This window comes from Hippoglossus stenolepis, chromosome 4, assembly GCF_022539355.2.
Source record: "Hippoglossus stenolepis isolate QCI-W04-F060 chromosome 4, HSTE1.2, whole genome shotgun sequence".
Classification (NCBI taxonomy): Eukaryota; Metazoa; Chordata; class Actinopteri; order Pleuronectiformes; family Pleuronectidae; genus Hippoglossus; species Hippoglossus stenolepis.
Genome location: NC_061486.1, coordinates 12,653,584 through 12,674,319, shown reverse-complemented (window position 1 = coordinate 12,674,319; position 20,736 = coordinate 12,653,584). Strand labels below are relative to the sequence as shown.

Genomic DNA, 20,736 nt, shown 5'->3' with positions numbered 1-20,736 from the left:
AGAGTCAGAGTGACAGGACGCGGGAGGAGAAAAGAGGTTTAAAGTGAGAATTACAGACTGAGAGAAATAGAAAAAGAGAGGGAAAGAGACAGGTTGAGATGGTGACAGAGCGAAAACCCTGGGGAGACCTGTTGCAATGAGCAACAGACCAACAGATTGTGACAGAGGAAGACAGTCAGACAGCTGACATGCTGTTGGGAGTGTGATGTGTGTCACAGTGTGTGGCAAACGGGGAACTTTGTTGATGCAGATGATGATGATGATGCTGATGATGATGAAAAGGAGGAGGAGGCTGATTATTATGATGAAAACAGTGTTGCTGTGGCTCTCATCGTTGAACTCCTGCACCCAAGGGAAGGGAGACAGGCCGACAGGCCGACAGGCGGCCTGGAGGGCAGGCAACTGGATCTTGGGTGAATTCAAGCTCTCAGTGGGTGTCATTACCTGTCAGTCAGTGTTTCCCCCTCAACGGGCTTGGCCTACAGACAGAGCCACTGGCATGTAATTGTCTGGAAGGTCAAGGGAGAGCAGCGGATGGTTTGATGAGAGGAAGAAGTGGAAAGGTTAAGAGACATGGAGGAAAGAACAGAGCAAAGTTGATGATGGACAAAAAGAGGAAACTTTTCCTCCCGCAAGATAGTGAGGGGATACTGAACTAAATGTCACCTCCAGGGAAACTTTTAATAGGGACAGTCATAACCATAAAGTAACACGGTGTCCTGTGGTTGTTTGTACTGTAATAGCATTTAACACCTGATGTAACCTCAGAGACACACTTAAACAAACAGTCTGCTGACCATAAACAGCCACATGCGGCCTGAGAGGAGCCTTTGGCACTTTTACATGGTCATTTAATCTGCAGTAAACTGACCTTTATTATTGAGGAAAACATCTGACAGTGGATGACATGAGAACTTCTTTCAAAACAGTCTGATGGACAGGGTCAGATAAACCTCATTCATTCAAAGGTCAGTGCAGAAAGATGCTAGTCCTGAGCAATACTGATTTTAAAGCCTTTAAAGCTGTAGCGACTAGACAATTGGTTAGTTGAGCAATTGAGCAGTGTTATTTTTTTTTAGATTTTTAGATTTAGTCTTAATCTTGGTCCTGAGATTAAAAAAAGTCCATTAAGTTGGACGACGTGACTTCCCCCCCCAAAAGCGAAGCCAGTGTTTTGATCGCCACCTGGCGGCTGGCCGAAGTATAGGTCGTAAACACCTACTCAACCATGTTAGTAGATTCGGACAAGGTCCAAACTAAAAAGTCAAAGTGCATGTCAAATAAAATTATCTAAAATATGGTTGAATAACATTTTATCAAACTGAAGTTTGTTCAAGTCTTTTTTCTGTTCTAGTAATTTGATGCTATAAAAACAGGGTGAAAAGTCACGGTAGAGGTGATTGGTCAAGCACGTGTAGTGACTTCATCTTACTAACAGACATCTCTGGTCGCTCCAAATTTGCAAGATGGCAGCGTTTGTATCCAAGATATTTAGGCTTCATTTCTGGATAGTGGGAGGAAGTGGAGTCCTGTCATCCATCTTTATATAAAGGTCTATGGAGATTTGTTATTTGGAAGAAGTTCAGCTTAAATGCTCATTCACAGTCTGAACTAAAGACAGACTATATGTCAAGTGTTTCGGTGAGGGTTTCAGAGTGAGGTTGGCTAAATATGGTAATGTTTTTAATATGAAATCGTCATGTTATCATCACATAACGTGCCAAAAGTGGTCTGAGAGTGGAGAAAGATGTTTGTCTATAGAAAGTAGAGATTTGCCACATACAGCCACATATAACCTCAAGAGAATGAAAAGTTTCAAAGGGAAAGAAATTGTCAATACCGTACCCATTCTGCTGTTATCCGTTATTACCACAGAGCGATTTCCTGTATCTGTGACTTTCTGCCGCCCCAACGGGTTCAGACCAACCAAAGATGGAGGACAGGGCTACGCTCATCCTGTCGCTTTAGGACAATGCTAGAGTATAATGCACCACATGAAAAGGACATAAGTAACCTTTCTCTCAATCACTCATCTCTCTCCTCCTCTTGGTCTACCTCATACCCTTCCTCTTCGTTTCTCTCTCACACACACACACACACAGGCATGTAGTCCTATGAGTGATGGCCACTGCACATGAAGTATCGATTTTTTATCACCATTTCAACAGGGTAGGCAGGGGCAGAGCGAAAGTCGCGGACTCTGCGAGCGTACATCACTCGAAGAGACAAAGCCAAAGCTCCTTAGGCCCTTCAACAGTATCAGCAATGATATGTACTGGATATCCCCTGATAACAGCTCACAGCCATTTCTCTAACCCTCGCCCCCTCTCCACTGCCTTATACTTTTATACTTTTTTATGCTTCCATACCATCTTTTGCTATTTCGCTTATATTGTCTTATCAACATGCATTAAGTGACTATAGGTAATGAAACGGGACGGGGATAAAGTTTGGTATGAAAAGAGGACAGATGGACAATTTTTAAGATAGGAATGTGAATTATGTAAATTAATGATGTATGAAAAATATATCTATTCTCCAAAATGCAAGAAAAAAAAAATACTTATATAAAGAGTAGGGGGAAGTGAAGCTTAATTTAAACCGATGTAGAAAACCTTTTTCAAACATTAAGAAGTACCAGATTAGATTAAACATGGACTGAAAGACAGATACCGCCGAAGCTGTGTTTATCTCTGCGGTGAATGACTGGTGTGAAAACTTCAAACTGGGCTCCGGGTTAACTCTGCTATCCTCAGGAGACGTAAAGCACTTTGGAGAAGACTACAAAGATAATAAGATGGAAGGGAGGAACATTAAGTTGTGAAGAGAAATGGTGCAGGGAGTCGTCCGGAGCTGGTAAGGGAGGGAGAGCGAGACAAGTCATTTGTGAGTGTTGGGTTGTTGAGAAGGGGCAGGATGTATCTGAGGGCATCCAAAGTTCTTGTAGCCAAGACTAACAAAGCACCAGGGAGAACAACGTTGATCGCGGTGACACGTACAGTACATCGGCCTGTGCCTGTGTACATATGGGTGTCGTCATCAACCTTCACGGAGCTTGTACCCTCTCCTTCTACAGCCACAGTACCCCACAGGTGTTGCATCAGCCCCTCTCATGGTTTCTACCGTGGTGCTTCAGCTGAGGGCCACTTTATACCCGCACATAAACAGTGCGGGGACCCAGATGGCTACTGAGGCCCCTGGAGGCTATATAACACCACGAAAGCACCTCCTCATCATTCGCACATGGCTCCATAAATGAGGCCTGAATGTTAAAGAGTTATGGGATTTTTTTCATGCAGGCGCTCGCTAAAGATGTTTCCCTCGTGAACAGAAAAGGAGGGTTAACAATGTAACTGGTGGACCCCGAGGGATCTGCCAGGGTAAACACTGTGTGCTTAAGCCTGATTCTGTAAACACCCTCCAATAGCGAGTGGATCTGTGTTTGTATTTATGTGTTCCTGCTCCAGTCTATACGAGCAAAAGGTAACAAGGACAATATGCTTTTGTCAATGGGGTTGTAATAGGACCAGCGGATGAAGTATCCACATGGGAGTCCCTGCCGGAGCGTGCATGCAGCTGATAAGGTGAGGAGTCCGGGGGACAGGACGGGACACGACAGGACAGGAAACAGGTGAACAGGGGTGTGCGGTAATTCATGGCGCCTCCCCCGCAGGACTCCACTCTGTGTAATCTGAGGTAAGACGGTAAGAGAAATACAAGAGGGCCAATCATCCAGGTGACCCTGAGCAGCCATGGAGATGGTGATGGAGACCTGAGAGGCAAAGAAAGGGGAGGAGAAGAAGCTACGCAAACACACACACACGTTTAGACACACTCTAACACCTGGAGACCGGACAATTGATTCAGTGCAGTGCGAGTTAATAACACAGTCGGCTGCACAGCGAAAAAAAGGCCAACGTGTCTGTACACAGTTAATAGACTGCCACGTTGCCCGGGAGTCCCAGTTGTATGTGTGGCTGTGTGTGGTTAATTGTTCCTGAGTTGATCTTATCAACGGTGTCCTTGATATTCAGCAAAGAAAACTGTACCTTGTTTATTTATCCGTCACAGCTCCCTACTTCCACCTCTACTCTTACACTTATCTCCTCAATTGGTGTGGTATGTTATGAGTCAAAGTCCTATGAAACGGCTCATTAATCACATTAACGTGAATTGATGTTTGCCTATGTGCTGTCACACTATATTTTTAATCCCGGTTTTATCCCACTTACTCAGCTACATTACCTCTATTGTAAAAAGAGTCAAAATATAAGAATGAAAGTATTGTTTGTACATCAAAATGGTTTCCTTATGCTTTGGATTTGACTAAAAGCTTTAATTTAGTAAATTGAACCCATGCACTGCTTTTTTGTGTCTTAAAGAAAAGAATGACCCCATTAGCACGTCTGTTAATCTGCCACAAATATCAAGAATGTAAATGCAATCACACAGGTCACATTAGACTGTTTTCTGTTTAATATTTGTATGTTTTTCTTTTTATCTGTGGTGCATATCTATCAGGCAATAATAACCAATTCCATCTGCTATCAAACAACCTATGACCCCATTCATGTTTTCTTTAATATATCTAAATGTTCAGGCTGATCACATTAAAACCAACCTCCACTCTTTTTCCATTACTTCCCTTTTTTATTATCTTTGCCTTTAGCTTTCCTTTCCTCTAACCTTCAACTTCAATATATTTTTTTTAATTGGAGTTCTTTCATTATTATTCAGTTATTTTCTTTTGTAAGTGTCTTTTCAATTTGATATTTTCTCATGTAGACACACAATACGAACAATAAACAATGTCGTAACTAGGCAACACGGAGGTTTGACTGAATTTGAACCGTTCACGCTACAAAAAGGCATCCAGAGATCTTTTTTCTTTTTTTTTTTAATAAGCTGTTGTGCTGCTTTACAGCAACCGCAGCTTTCACGCCTCAACACCAACATCCCCCGTGACCCAAAGGCTGTCCCTCCATCTTATGGATCAGTCTGACCTGAGTGAGTGGAATCACTGAAATAAATCGTGAACAAACGATCAGTGGTGAGCTCCATTGTTGCCTGTATCCTCTCAACCAGACACAGAATATCTGGTAGCTGGAGCTGGGAACAAGTCAACTACAAGTCCCTCCCAGGGTTAGCTAGCCATTAGGCAAGCTGCCAATCTCTTACCTTCCTGGAGAAGGGCCTGGCAAGTTATCCATTAAAACATGGCAATGAATTTCAAATAAAACAGCAGGTAACGCCACAGATGTACACTCAGAGAGGAGGATGGACGTGGACATGTGTGCGGGTGAGTGCATACATTAGTGTTAACACAGAGTCGCAGGTAGGCGCGGGAGCAAAACTTTGCACGCATCGGGCATCTGTGCAGCCAGAGGTGGTGCTCAAGGCGCGGGCGACAGCTGCAGATGACAGCGCCAACTGCGTGCGATGGCAGAGGGGGCCTGGCAACAGCTGGGAGGGGGGTTCTGAGGACTCGCCAAACTCTTCACTGTGAGTCATGATGAAAGATGTGGCATAATGGAGTGGGACTGGCAGGACAGGGTGACAAGGGAGGAGTGTGTATATCAGCCGTGGGAGAGAGGTCTCCGTATGTGCATGTGTGTGGAGTGCGTGTGGATAATTTGCTCATGCAGGTATAAAATGGATGGATGAGATAAGAGAGGCATTTGACACTGGGGCACAGGCACCAAATCGGTGTGCTAATTCACCACCTGGTTATATGAGAGGCCGATACACACAATTAACAGATGACCACGGCTGATACATCGTCAGGTGTTTATCTATACTGAAAACATTTTTTGTTAAGTTAAGCTAATAGTGTTTTAAAATATCAATTTACTGTTCACAACAGACCATACTAAATTATTCAAATAGTCGACTACCTCGTTTTATTCATGTCAGAAGTGCTTTCCAGCTCTCGTTTTTTTTTCTCTTCACAGAAAGCATACCAGCCAACAAATACTTTAAAATAAATTCAGTAAAACACCAAGAAGACTGACAGGCTGATGACTGCAGATAAGTTTGAGTGGTTGACTTTGATTCATTTCCAACATTACTATCCATGAAACGAGATTACTCAGGACACTGTTGTTACTTTGTGTTGTCATGTTGTTGGACCCACACTCATTTCGAAAAGCTCTAAAGTAGCCTGAAGCGACTGTAAAACATTTAAGTAATGGCCTTGGCACGTCAATAGCTAAATGTACCCTGTGCAAATAGGAAGACTAAGCTTGTTAAAGTTGATGAAATAGTGGTTTTGAAAATAATAGTATTTTAGAACAAGTGTACAAGCTCAACAACAGATTTTATTACCTCCAGCAAGGAGGTTTTCATTTCTGTTTGTCTGGTTGTATGTCTGGATTACACAAAAACTACTGAACCGATTTTCTTGAAACTTGGCGGAGGGATGGAGAATGGGCCACGGAGAATTAACTTTTAAACATTTTGTTAAATTTCTTAAGAAATACTGCAGAGATCGGGGCTGTGTAGAATGCTAATATCTGTGAAGAAGGGAAATTTGGTGCGGATTAAGACAATGATCCAGATAAATCTGACCTCCATACAAGTATATGCCCTACTTTTATTGGCATGTTATATCAATTCAAAACAAATAAAATGATAATACATTTTGGGTTTGTTTTGTTCATGCATCAGATGTGTAATTATAAATGTTGTAAAGAATCAAAGCTTTTCCAATTATTGAATTTAAGTAACACATTTCAGTTAGTGGCAACACTGGGCCAAAAATGGTTTTACACTATACTGAACAAGCAGATGAACTCTGGGGATTACAACACTCGCATCCAGCCTCACAAGACCCAGAGGAAGATTATGGTCCTGTTGTTGCACAGGTTTGGATTTCTACTACTTGATCAGAGTGGTGGTATGGGGGGGGGGGGGCTTGGACCCCGGAGGCTAGAGTAAACCTTTATGAAGCTGCTCACTGTCAGATGAAAAGCAGCAGCTGGTGACTCCATATGTAACAGAGGAGACACATGACAATCTTTACCCTCTGCAGGTCAACAGTGACAAGCACCGCAGTGCAAGAGGAACCGGCTAATCCTAAATTGGGAGGGGGGACAAAGGGAAAGAAATGAGAAAAGGGGGAAAAAAGGATTTAGACTCTACGAAGGAAGAATATAAATTTCCATCTGCACTGTCTCTCTCCGCCCTCGAGAGACTTAAGTGACACAAAGAAAACAAGAGAGAAAAACGACTGCTATGACAGATCAATGAAACTTCCTGGTCACAGCACCGGGATATATTTAAGGCCAGTCTTCTAATCTCGGCCATTACTGGTGTTTCTCTGCCGTAATCGACCAAATCCCATACCGACTGTCTGTGACGATCCAAGCAAATACCTATTAGCTTCAACATGGCTGCCATCAATCTGGGCTGTTGAGCCATACATGCTTCTCTGCCTGTAAAACAGACTTGCTTCTCTTGTGGCAAGGACAAATATGTGCTGCAAGTATGTGCGTTTGTGTGTGTGTGTGTGTGTGTGTGTGTGTGTGTGTGTGTGTGTGTGTGTGTGTGTGTGTGTGTGTGTGTGTGTGTGTGTTTGTGAGAGAGAGCTTCTTATCTGAAATGAATTGGACGGGGACAGTTCCCTGTAATGAAAGCTATTTGTGGTCTTCTTTAACCCTATAGCGAAGGTGCTGGCTGAAGGACAAACAAAAGGATATGGTCTCAGTTGCGTATATGTGTGCATGTGTGATTGGTTGATTACCTGCCTGCACTTAAGCATGAACCTGTGAGCCAGCCCAATCGTCCAAATCACAATCATCTTGTCATCCGGATCCTTCTGTACCTGCCGTATTAAATACAGGCCTATCAATACTTCCTATTTAAAAGGTAGCATGATTTAGATGCTAGGTTCTTCTGTCTGTTTCTGAATAGGAAATATGGGCAAACAATTACATCGCTACATTCACTTAATTTCATACACAAACGTTGGCTTACTCACCCTACTTACACTAATAATTATAGGAAGGATGACTTATTGTTATTGTAATTACAATATGTGAAAATGAAACCATTGAAGCTTTCTTCGAACACACACAATAACTAATAATAAAGGGAGTCCTGTTTTGTCATAGGCAGCGACGTGGCCAAGAGATGTATACACAGAGCATATTGTACCAGCTGCCGTAGCCATCTGAGCATAAAGACCTTATCATTGTAGCAAAGTAACAAGCAGCTAAATGAGAGGGCATCAGGGAAGTTAAAGTTTAATGGCAGCGTAGTTGAAAATCACCCAGACAGAAAGAGCCAGAGAGAGGATGGGAGCGAGGGGGAGAGAAAATCCCTGCCCCTGTGAACGTTCACATAAACTGCGTATGCATGAGCCAGTGTGTGCATGCCTGTATACCTGGGATTGATGATGTGTTGTTCTGCCCTCATCAAAACCCAGTCAACAAAGGCTGCTTTTTTTTTCCTGCTAGCTGCCAAGAGATAATAGCTCTCCACAGGAGGAAAAGGGGAGCGTTTTTCAGCATTTACAGCTATATTTTCACAAATCAAGGCAGAAGCGCAGGCACCGGCACAGGCCTGCACAACTGGCAGCGGCAATATACTTTTAGCAATCCAAGAGTCCGGTGTTGTGGGTACAGCAGTGTGGTGCACACATGCTGCAGGTGTAAAACAGGTGAATTACAATAAGGGTTTGGTTGGCATCAATCATAACTAATCAAATCATCTCCTTTAATTCCCTTTAAAACCAGGGCTTGCTCCACGATACACTGACTGTAATGGATGAGTAGAGTCAAGATCCACCGCAGAATATTAGCTTCTACTAAGAGGAAATGGATGTCCTTGTCTGGGAGATGCAGCGTCCTGAGTTGCAAATGTGGGATGAATACAAATAAATAAGGGTAAAATTGCCTCAGCCTTTTCCTGTAGAAAACACATCATAGTAGTATTCTAGTAGTAGTAGTAGTAGTATACAAGTATTGTCGTGATCGGTGACCTGGATAGTATAAGTGGCAATGGGACGGTTAATTGTAGCTTATTTAGTTGTTGTTTTAGTAATGTTGTGTTAATGTTCTCACTTGACTTATGTGGTTCTTATACTTTTCCGTACATATATTATTTTTTCAGGATAGTTTTAGGATTTATGTTAACTGGTAATATAGCCACTGGGACTGTTGGGGTTGGGATAGGGTCCAGGCACTGTTCGTGTGAAATCTTATTAAGTGCCAGTTACTACAGATTACTTACCCAGCATGCAGCAGAAAGAGAACTATAGCTCACCTACGTAGGTAGATACCTGGTCATGCAGGCCTTGAAAAGTAACCACAAGGATCTTCAGCTGGATTGTGAATTTTACAGGGAGCCAGAATAAAAGGGAAATGGTCTGGCGGTGGCCTTCTGAGCCCCATGCAGCGGGTGTGCTGCCAAGGCAAGTGAAAGGGGAGTTGGATGAAATTGGGGTGAAATGAATGAACACTGTCATTATATCCATATCCATTATAGGGTAATACAAATAATGGGACACCTCTACACAAGTGTTTACTTCATCCCATTTAAACTTCAGCTATGGTGCTGCTGTACAATGACCTTCACTCCACACCATCACAGGACTATAAAACATACAATAATAATGCTTGTGTTCTCTTCTCAGACCATTTTATATTAATTAAGCTTATGCCTTGTGTCTCAGCATGAGGCAAGCTCCATTACACATCAACAAACATCACCCTGCAGCTTGTTATTAGTTGTTAATAATTTAAAAAACAATGTTTTCATGTTTGTGAGTGACTGAGATTAGTTTACTCTTATAGATTATGTGTACATGTGCATGGGCAAATGAACACACATTCATTTAAATGTGTCTTTGTCAATCCCAGTGGGGATTCATTAATTCAGGAGAGTGCATTTTGTGTGTGTGTGTGTGTGTGTGTGTGTGTGTGTCGGAGTGTGTGATTGAATCTAAGAGCACGCGCGCCACATGCCTGTGCTCCGCGACTTTATCAGATTTACTGAATAATTTATGGAGTAAGCTCGGGAGCAAAGTAGTGTGCATAATTGCATAACATCACTCCTATCTGCCACTCCTGCCATTAACTAAACGATTGGTCCCAGCACCTGCCCTGGTAATTAAAACCTTAGAGATTAATCATAAGCTCGGCCCCTTTCAGCCTGAGCCCGAGGTTCAGATTTGTGTTTGCATAGGTATGGGCGGCATTCAACTCAAAAAACACGTTATTTAACACCAGAAACCTCAAACACAGACTTTCAAATGACTTATCCTGTATGAAAGAGGCACGGCTGCCTCCAGGCACACACTGTCCTGTGATTAAGCTCCCTTTTCTTTCTGATACGACCTCATTACCGCTGCTGGCATCTGAGTGAAACAGAGAGGACTGGGCAGTTGGCTCTACTAACAGATGGTCACCTAAAAAAGTGGGTTTAACTCAGATGTGCCCTGTAGCTTCAGGTCTGCGAGAACATTTGTCTGATTGTCATTAACCCGGTGACTCACAGAGCACATGGCTGGGTAATTAAAATTAGGGACATTAATCATGTAGTCTACTCACGTGGTTCCTCAGTTGAGCATCAGTCTTTGCTTTCGTCTCCATTCATAAAAGAATCATGTGTCCCTTACAGAGGAACTGAGGCTGTAATTCAGAGGATATTTCCAAACAACACAGGACAGTTCCCTCACAGTTATTAACTCTGCGTCCCCCCCCCCAACATGCTATCTCCTCTGCCCTTCCAGGACCAGTGGCAGTGAGTTAAATGAGTTTCAAGATACCAACTGAAGTCTGAGTGTATGAGGGCAGAGTGAACATGACTGGAGGCAAGGGCACAATGATTCAACCACGGTGGCTCTGGCAGCAATAGCCTAAATAAGTCACCGTGAGCATAGATGAGGCAGAGTCGAGGGAATTAACAGTATGGTGCTTCTGGCTTCTGGATATTAGCTCAGCGGGGCTAATTATGCTATTACACTCTACCTGTGGGCTTAAATTTCGCTGATCCAGCCAAAGTACAGTTTGCACACAGAGCAGTCCAGTGTCCTTAGAAATGTTGTTCCTACTGAATTATTTTGCAAAACATGGTCTATGTCCAGCTCATAACCAGGGAAGGAAGTATCTTGCCCTCGGGTACATTGATGGGCATGCAGACTTTCATGCTGAACAGCAGAGTTTGCAATATTTCATGCTTTTTGTTTTCGGGGCTAAACTTAATATTGTACTGGCCTAAACTTTGCTATACCACGAGGCATGCATGGAAATTGTTGGAATATGTAATTGTGAAAATTAACTATAACTATAGTAGCACTCATACCTTCGCCAAGGCCCAACAGTCTTCTTAAATCAAACTAAGTTGTACCAACATACACATAAACATATCAGTCCTCTCAATATGCCTGATGTTTTCATCAAGATCCCTGAATTTTTCCCTGGGAAATTGGTAAAAATGTCAGAAAATGTCTTATCCATAACCGCCTCAAAATTTTATGGATTCTTTCTTGGCACAGGTTTCATCCTTCCACCAATTTTTGTGGAAATCTGTTAATCAGTAAATTATACTTTATTCAGCTGACAAACAAATTAACCCCACTAGATCTAGATTTTTATTTGGATCTGCACCAAAATGCACACACTCACAAATATTGGTCCCCTAAACATGCCTGATTGTTCTCATCAAAATTCAGGGTGAGGGGTTAGGGGTTAGGGGTTAGGGTTAGATCTGCCCCATTGTGCGGATCTGCGACAAAATTTAAAGGATTCTTTCTTGGCCTATGTTCCATTCTGCAGTTTTTAAATCATCCTACTGACAAACCAACCAACCAACCAACCAACAAGGAAATGGTGAGGGGTGAAAACACAACCTCCTTGGTAAAAGTAGTGTCAGGTCGATGTGAACTGGCAAAAAATCACATTTCCATAAGTCCAATATGTACTGTTAAAGGCAGTTGTGGTTGTAGGTAGAACACACAGAATAGCAGGACTTCCCTCGTGGCCACGGCTCAAAGCTTTATTTAAGTTGCAGCCACAGGGGAAGGACGCAGTTCCACTGTATTTACTAAAGAGAGAGGCCCCCTCGAGCGAGAAGCACTCCATCATGCTCAGTGCTTCTTGGCTTTACATCTATCTCACAACAAACTTGACTAACAGAGCCAGTGCTGCCAGTCTTGGGAAGCTTGGTAAAGATGGCACAGGCAGGAGCAGCCTCTGCCGCCGAGAGTGTGGAGCCAATTGAATTTAGCACACGGGGAATCCTCCGTCATGTTTTCCGACTGAGTGTGGAAAAGGGAGCAAAGGTTTGTCTGACTTCTTCCTGTGGAGCTTGTCTGGTTGTCGCTCCCTCAGTATTTCAGGGATGCTCGGTAAGAGGTTTTTTTTTTCTGTGTAAAGTAAAGACAGCTGTAAATGTTGTGTTTAACAAGCCTCAAGCTGGGTCTCGTGCAGAGTGGGCGTTTGAGGGTACACACCATCAGGTTTCATACAGCATGTACGCCCTAGTGTTTAGATATAACACAAGTCTGAGGTTGGACTTTAAGTTATAATGTTGTTATGGTTTTAGGCGCCAAACTTTACTGGATATTTTTTACATAAATCAGTTAATTGTTAACTGATGACATAATTAATGAGGCCTTCCCAAACTGATGCATATTTCATTAATCCAATGGTAAATTAACAAGCTGTTTGTCAGATGTTGGAGATGCTGATACAATGATAACATGCCGACCATAAAACAATCCAGATGTTACGAAAGCTACGGTAACACTGTGTTGTCAGAGTAGCTTTTAAAACAATTGTATGTTGACTTATCTGCTAAATTTAAATCTGAATCATTGAATATGAAATCTACTATTTCCAAACAATATATTAGAACCATAAAGAAATCACTGCATTATAATGTTGACAGTAACCTGGTGTGACATTTAGTATGACAGCAATGAATGCACTTATTATTGACTGGTAACAATGACTATAAACACCTCCCTCACAAATACGGTTATTTCGTTGTCCCTGCTAATAATTTCATGGATAGTATACATTATATATTATACATTATTCATGAGTGTATGGGAAATCTTATGAAAGTGTAAATGCCAGGATTGTACAGGGAATTCTATTATCTTCAGGCTGTCTTAGACCTGATGTGACACGATGAATGTAAACAACATGTCACACTAATGCAAACATACAGTATGGCTCTGGTTACTGAAGATGCAGGTTGACTAAGGAACAATGTAGCGTAGTCTAAAAGGAGATTTAACAACCCGAGCAGTCAAACAAAAGAAACCAAAAGGTCAGTTTTTCTTTATGGAAGTGTTCTTAAACTTGATGGTGTGTACAACACAAGAGGCTGCACTCTTTGTAGTAAAACAGGCTCTGATACACTCTGTCTATAGTCAGGTTTTGGGAAATGAGAGCAGGGATGGCTACAGAGAGTAAACGTGATATTTAATCCACTCCATGCGAGTGGAGTTTTTAAAGTTGGGATGACCGTGTTGAAACTACTGCTTCTTCACATTAAGAGGAGCAGGTCGATGACTTTGAGGTAAACCTTGGATGCCCCGGGCCTCTTACCCTGGAGGTATATAACTGGGAGGAGCCCATGAGGCAAACCTAGGACATACTGGAGGGACAAGCTCTCCCAACTGGCTTGTTGCAGAGAAAACCAATGTGTGGGCTTCTCTACTGGCCCTGCCAATGTGACACTGGATAGAGAAATGAATGACTGAATCAATGATGAAAATACCAACAGGCTCTAGATTTATCCCAGAGGGGCTCATAATAAGTCATTTATCCCAGAGGGGCTCATAATAAGTCATTATTCAAAGAAATGTTAGTGCTAGCAAAATATCTGTTTCAATATATTCCCCTGTCACACTTTCCATAACTCATTACTACTAAACACTTGTATATTGACAATGCATACATGTCCTAAAACTAGGATAAATGGTAATCAATAAAAAAAAAAGGCTTTTGAACATGTGCCATCACCCTTTAAAAGCCTATTTAATTATGCTTATTATTGATATTTTGTTTTTCAAAGGCGGCAGTGGAGAGAGCCAGACAACATTTCTTGATCATAAATTTTGAGCAACAGGAAAAACCTGTCTAAGGACGTTAACATGACATTGGTTGATTTTCGCTCCCAAATCCATTACGAACACCGAAAAAATGCAGGTGCTGGTGATATTGTGCGCAGCTTACGACAGATTTCCATAACAATCGATATTAAGCCTTACTCTGGTTTAAGAGGGACCACACATGCTCTGAAAAGGAAATCCAAAGCTTGCCGTCTTGTTGTATCACAGAACAGCACATTGAAGGTGAGCTAAAGGATACCTGCCAGGGGAATTACACAGCACTTGAGTGAGCCAAAACCCCAGTGGGTGCCAACAGCTGAATTTGGCACAGGGATGCACCAATCCAAATGTTTCAGTCTATTAACCGGTACTGATACCTGGGCTTTGGGTATCAGCTCATTCTGAGTACTGATCAATTACCAGTGTTTAATTAATAAGCTGCAAGATTCACTGTATGTGAGACTGGTGTTGTTCATTATGTATCAGGAAACACGGAGCTTAGATGTCTCTCTGAACTGCTCCTTATTATCCTGCACTGATTGTAGCCGTAAAACTTGATGGTGGAGCAACTATAACATAACAGACCTCAAACTGCCGACCTTTGCTTTTCGCTATTTTCATGCTATTACTCGATGAGATTTATTTTTGTGAAGATTTAGTTTGTAGATTATCTTTGTTTTCTTAGGTTTAGAAAAGAATTGGTATAATCAATAGTAAATGCAGTGCATATATATTATATTTATTGTATTAGGTTCCTTATCTAAGATCAGGAACAGCATATAGTATGGGGCATCTTGTCTGCATGCTAGTGGTTACAATTGGTGGTGTGATAGAATATAGGGTCAGTCTTCAATTGTCCAACTGCTGAAGTGGACATTAAAGTGGACTTAGTAAGACACTGTCAAATGAAGCAGTCCTTGTGCTCTTGCTTGCTTTAGTTTATATATGAATACTATGAAGCTCATAGAGACCGGCATTACACTGACGCCTGAAGATGTGTGAGTTTTTCTGCAGAATAAAACAAGCCAACTACCTCTGCAACAACAGCGACTGCCTTTTTCCACCATTGACTGAAAAATGTGTGATTGTGTTGATTGATGGTGGAATAAAACGGACTGGATTCTAAAAAACAGTCCGAGGGCTTCAGTGAGATAAGAGAACCTGATGTGAGAGCGACACTGATTAATACAGTGAATCGGGAGTCACTAAACTGAAAGGAGGCAATGAAATCTTGTGAAAATAGCGAAAAACGTTTTTTAAAACCATTGTCAAGACTTTATATCGTCCTGCTCTGCTCCTGCTACGCTCATTTCAATTTCAATAGAGGCTATGAGACACGAAACTATCCACCTCCTCTGAACCCTCCTACTCTCTTTGATTTACGAATCACAGATAATTGGCTTTTATATACTGATATCGAACTGCACGAGGCGTTTGTGGAGTGGAGAGTGAGGACCCTGCAGTGTTTATCAATCTCGATCTAATGAAGGATCACATGGTTTTCCTACAATTTTCAATCCCTGAATTAAATAAAACAGACATCAGCTCATAGCAGTGATTATGCACATTTTGGAAAGTGATTTATCCGAGTTAACACAAGCAGCGGGTTGTTGACGGCAGACACTCTTTTACTTAACTAATGAGGGAATACTACCCACACCAACAAGCAGCGCCATATGGTCCTGAACAGGCTTTTTCATGTAATATTATGCAGAATCTTCTCAGGTTTCAATGTTCTACTTATGTACTGCGGTCCTGACGAGGTCTTCTAATGTTCCTTCATAACAGCTTGTGAAAGGATTTTACCTTAATGAACATTTTTTGTCTCCTTCCCTGTGATCTCATCTACTGAACTATGCGGTTCATGATTAATTAAAGCATCAGTTGTCCGTGTGGTTTTGCCTTATTAAACGCAAAACTGAAGCAAATTCAATTATTTATATTTTCTAAGGTCAGTATCCATGTAATTAATCTTTCATTATACTCCAACCTCCAACAACACGGCAGCCTACACACCGTTCCCCTGCCGCAATGAAAAATGCCATTAAAGTCACCTTTTACGTGTAGCTCATCATCCCAATGAGAAGGTCAATTAGATGGCACGCAGGCGTACCTTAATTTGGCTGAACTAATTTGCAAGCGAAATAACACGGCAGAAGACGAAGGGAAGTTCCTTAGTTCACCTACACTGCACTTGCTGCCGGTTGCTGGCTGGTCCTGGCAGGGGAACGTGGCAGGGGTGGGAGGTTGTTTTTGGCCCTGACACATTTAGAGAAGGCCAGACAGTGACATTATGCCAGCCAGGCAGCACTCGAGGGACTGCCATGTAAATACCATCTCCTAGAACGCAAATGGCAGCGAGTTTGTGGTGGTGTGTGTTTGTTTGCGCGCGCGTGTGTGTCTGTTCATATCTATGCCTCGCACTGCCTTGTGTGTAAATACACACACACCGAAAGTACACTGTCAAAGAGATGTGTGCTGCGCTCAGATGATATTAGAAGGAAGGGGAAAAATTGGGCCAAGCGCCTAATTATCCATTAAAGATGCAACATGACTGAGGTAAACATAAAACAGCACAAACTGCGAAGGTGCTTTTGTACAATCAGGTGAAGGGTGGTAGAGACTTCAGAGAGAAAGCAGAGACACACAGCTGTTTCTTCTTCATCCGGCAATATTCACAAAGAAGAGAAAAGAGTTCTTCTGCGGTCAGGCATGTTGATACAGTAAACTCTCAAACTGTGTCGTTTTAAGAAAGCACAGAAGATTGTTTTGGGGGCATCGGATGCCAAACCACCGAGCATTCTGCAAACTGTAGCTGTGTCGTGGCAGAGCTGGGAGACGGGGAGCAGACAGGAGAGAAAAAAAACTGCTGCAGAAAATATCTTCAAAGGTAAGAAAGACGGCAGTTTGAACCGGCTCCGTTTTGTCAGGGGAAGATCAGAAGCCGGCTGCACTAAAGTTCCAATGTGCATTCACGAGTTTGTAAAACTGGGACTTCTCGCGGTTCAACTTTTTTTCATCATCACTGCAGCTCATTTCGCCAGAAAGTATGCACTGTAGTTTTTATCATGCTGAGAACTGAACCCATCACTCCAGAAGAGGCTGGTTTCACAAAGGCAAACTATTGGTTTTTAATAGTTTTATGATTTTTTTTCTACTATTAAAATGGCAATTCTGCTCCCACTCAACATGTTTCTGATCCACTGTTTGGTTTTGCTGGAAGGTTTAATTGCCTTTCAATTATCACAGGGACGTTTGTGTTACTGTTATGGATTGTGGGACATTTAGGCTAATCAAGTTCACATAATGACTATACAAGAGTTTAAAATGTTTCAATTTCTCTGCGTCCCACTGAAAGCAAAGCATTTTACGTCAGAGGGCCATGATCGGTTTGCCAAAGACGAAGCGAGGAGCAACCGTAACAACAGAGATGGAATAAGCTGCAGTAACTTTAAATGTGGTACAAGAAGGATCCAAGAAAAGTTTTTCATGAGCCAAAAAGAAATTCGGTGTTCGGAGGAAGGATTACAGTATAAAGTAGAAAGTGATTGATGGGGACAACAAACATGGTTTAACAAATTTTCTTGTTGGAGATCACTGTTTGTGTAATTACTCTGACACAAGAGGCAGACAAGGGAAATTTCACTCTCTGCTGTTTCAGGAAGTTGACAACCATGCTGAAGATTTAAAGCCGGTCATTCAGTCACCACACACAGTCTGTGAGCTGTAGAATCAGTCTCATTCTCCATCTTTACCTTTACTTCCTATCTGTGTCTACATACAGTATACATATATTATTATATATTACACACACACACACACACACACACACACACACACACACACACACACACACACACACACACACACACAGAGAGAGAGACTTTCCCACCCAGGACTGGGGGTCTATGCATAAATAAAGAGGCAGTCCGTCAAACCTTGAGACAGCGAGCTAGTGACAGGGAGTCAGAGACCTGCTGACTGTAGAAGAATAATAACAAGAAGGAACAACTCCCATTGGTTAGCAGCAGACTCTGGCAGGTTATGGGACTTTTGAACCATGGCCCTCTCAGATACAAAGTCTAGTCAGACTCAACCTTGGTCCACCGATCTGCCACTGTTTCCTCAAGCAGGATATCACGGTGGTTTCTTTCCGAACTTTGTGTCCGTACTATTGTAGAAAAAGCTCAAGCATAACAAGGACATTAATTTTGCCCTAAATTAAACCTATTACACTGTATTTGAAGCAATCCAGTGATGATGCTCAATTTATAACAGAAACATAACTAATGCTTTAACCGTTAATGTGTCAGTGAATTGTCTACTGACTTTCACGTGATGTGCACAAATAGATTACGAAGCAATTTGAACACTGAGGTTGAAGCGAATATTAAAGCTGAGGTTACATATACAAATTGGTTGTATTAGTTATACTTGTTGTTATAGTTGTCCTCACTTACAGCTAACAGCTAATGAAAGAGTGAATTTAACAGACCTGAAATTATAAAATCAATGTTTTGTACAAAATTTGGACTGTATTTCCACATTCAGTAACTGTAAGATAACGTGATGTCTTCCGTTAAGTATTTTGCTTTCATTCAAAGCTGTACTGTGATACATGAATGATTATGCAGTGAAACATTTGCACAGTAAAGAAATCGGACTCCCCAAACTGACTGGGTGGAATGAATGTCTATTGTGTCATAGCCTGAAATTCTAAAATCTACATGAATTCATGAATTTCCCACTGCAACAGGGCACAGAACCAATGAGGATAATCGTTTGCCTATGTTTGATATATCCACGGCATTTTGATCCTGTTGATGACACGTGTAACTGGGGTAACTGGTGAGTGTTTCTCACCATTTTGATTTAATTTCTTTCAGCGGATTGTCACAGGTTAGATTGCACTTTCAATTTGAACCAGAATTAAATCTGTTATTTCATTTAAACTCTTACTTGACCATGAAAATATTAAATTCATCCATTTGTTCGCAGATTTTGTAATGTATATGAAAATGAAAATGATTCTATTCCCATTCATTTCTTGAAAAAGCTGCATCATCTCTGCACCAATAAGAAAAGCAGACTTCCAGGATCAACATGTGTAGGCAGCAGTTTTTGCCTCTCTCTCTAAACTGTATGTAAGTCTCATGATTTACCTATTCTGAAGGAGAGCGGGCCACCGGAGGTGCTTCTCACCCACATGGCTAAGAAGAGCAGAAGCGCCCAGGCTGTGAGCATCTTCTATGACTCCTCATGGGTCCTGCCCCGGGGGTGCCCCTGTCACAGCCACCTGGAAAATACACAGAACACAGCACAACATTTAGACATGAACCAACATCAAGGAAAAACACAAATTAGACTTAACTGTGCAACACTGTTTCTTCTGTAGCGTTGTATCGGAGCGAGTTTGCTTCTACAAAGCCCACAATTCATGTGACTTATGACTTTCATTATGTGCTGGAAGTGGGCTGTATTTTGGACCCCGAGCATTTGCCTTGATGAAGGTTTTAAAACCCAATGGTTGACTTTGTTTGTAAATCCATGCATTGAACTGAAGTCTACAGAGGCTTTTTCTTTTCATCCATTCCTTTACTTGTTTGTAGGAGACATATTATGTTCTTTTCTGTTTTTCCCTCTCATCTAGTTTGTTGCAGAGGTTTTCTTTATTGTAAAAGGTCTTCAAATTCAAAAACACAATTTCTGCTGTAAAGGGAGCTTCCCCACAGAAAACACTGCTCCTGAAGCTCCTGACGTTCAGGAAACACATCGTCAGTGTTCTGACCGATACGATCAGGAGGAGCAGCAGCAATGGACAGAATGAGGAAATGGTGTTTTCTGAACATTAGAGCATGTAAACCTTTATCAAGTATTAACACAACTTAAAATGATTAACCTGAATATGAGCATAATATTATTTAAACTTCAGCGGGGGTAATTGGGGAGTGGCCGTCATTGCTCTCACACAGATTTATGTTGCCGGTGCAGAGATCAAACTGGTAACTCTTCATTTACAAGCTGCTTATCTAACCTTTCGCTCCACGTTGTCCTCGTGTATATTAATGTATAAAATTACAATCCTTCATGCGTGTGGCACGTGCACTTGTCATACGCTTTTAATCTGCAATGTCCTTCTCACTGCCAGGCCACGGGCCACCTATGACAACCTCTCGTTGTGGGTCTCTTATGTATGAATAAGGCTCTGTGTGCAGTGTTCGGTCTCTGAAACGCCGTGTCCTCTGTGCCCTCTGTTTTCTCCCGCTACATCTCTTCTGTTTCGCAGCACCAGACTCTGATCTACTGTTGTTTGGGTATTCAGCAATGTCGACGGGTCATTTTCTGACTTTCTTTTTTATCCCAACCTCTGTTCCAACGGTGCCATTGTTTCCATCTGAGTAAACAGATGTGACAGCAGCCTCTCATGCACTCAAGCAGAGGATTGCAGACAGCACCTGCCTCCCACCTTTTCAACCTAAAAAGTAGTTGACCAACAGAGGGAAACAAACTGCACAAAAGTGCTCGATAAAAGTCGAGATCTGGCTGCTCAGAGCAGCAGACACCAGCAACTGTTATGGTTGAGCACGGTTTCCAAATTATATCAGATCATGTGCTGGTTTGAGCTTCATGCTCCTCTGGACAAAACAAATAGTGTTAGCTAAAAACATGTC

At 42.0% G+C, this 20,736-nt stretch overlaps 1 protein-coding gene across 1 annotated transcript in view; it reads right to left on the bottom strand.

The window, feature by feature from the left end:
- Positions 1–19,362, bottom strand: part of grik4 (glutamate receptor, ionotropic, kainate 4) — a 155,131-nt gene extending 135,769 nt beyond the window's left edge. The window contains exon 1 of the mRNA XM_047339706.1: positions 19,228–19,362. Within this exon, the coding sequence (XP_047195662.1) occupies positions 19,228–19,309 (82 nt within the window). The 5' untranslated portion in view covers positions 19,310–19,362. The remainder of the gene's footprint in view (positions 1–19,227) is intronic.
- Positions 19,363–20,736: the final 1,374 nt, after the last annotated feature.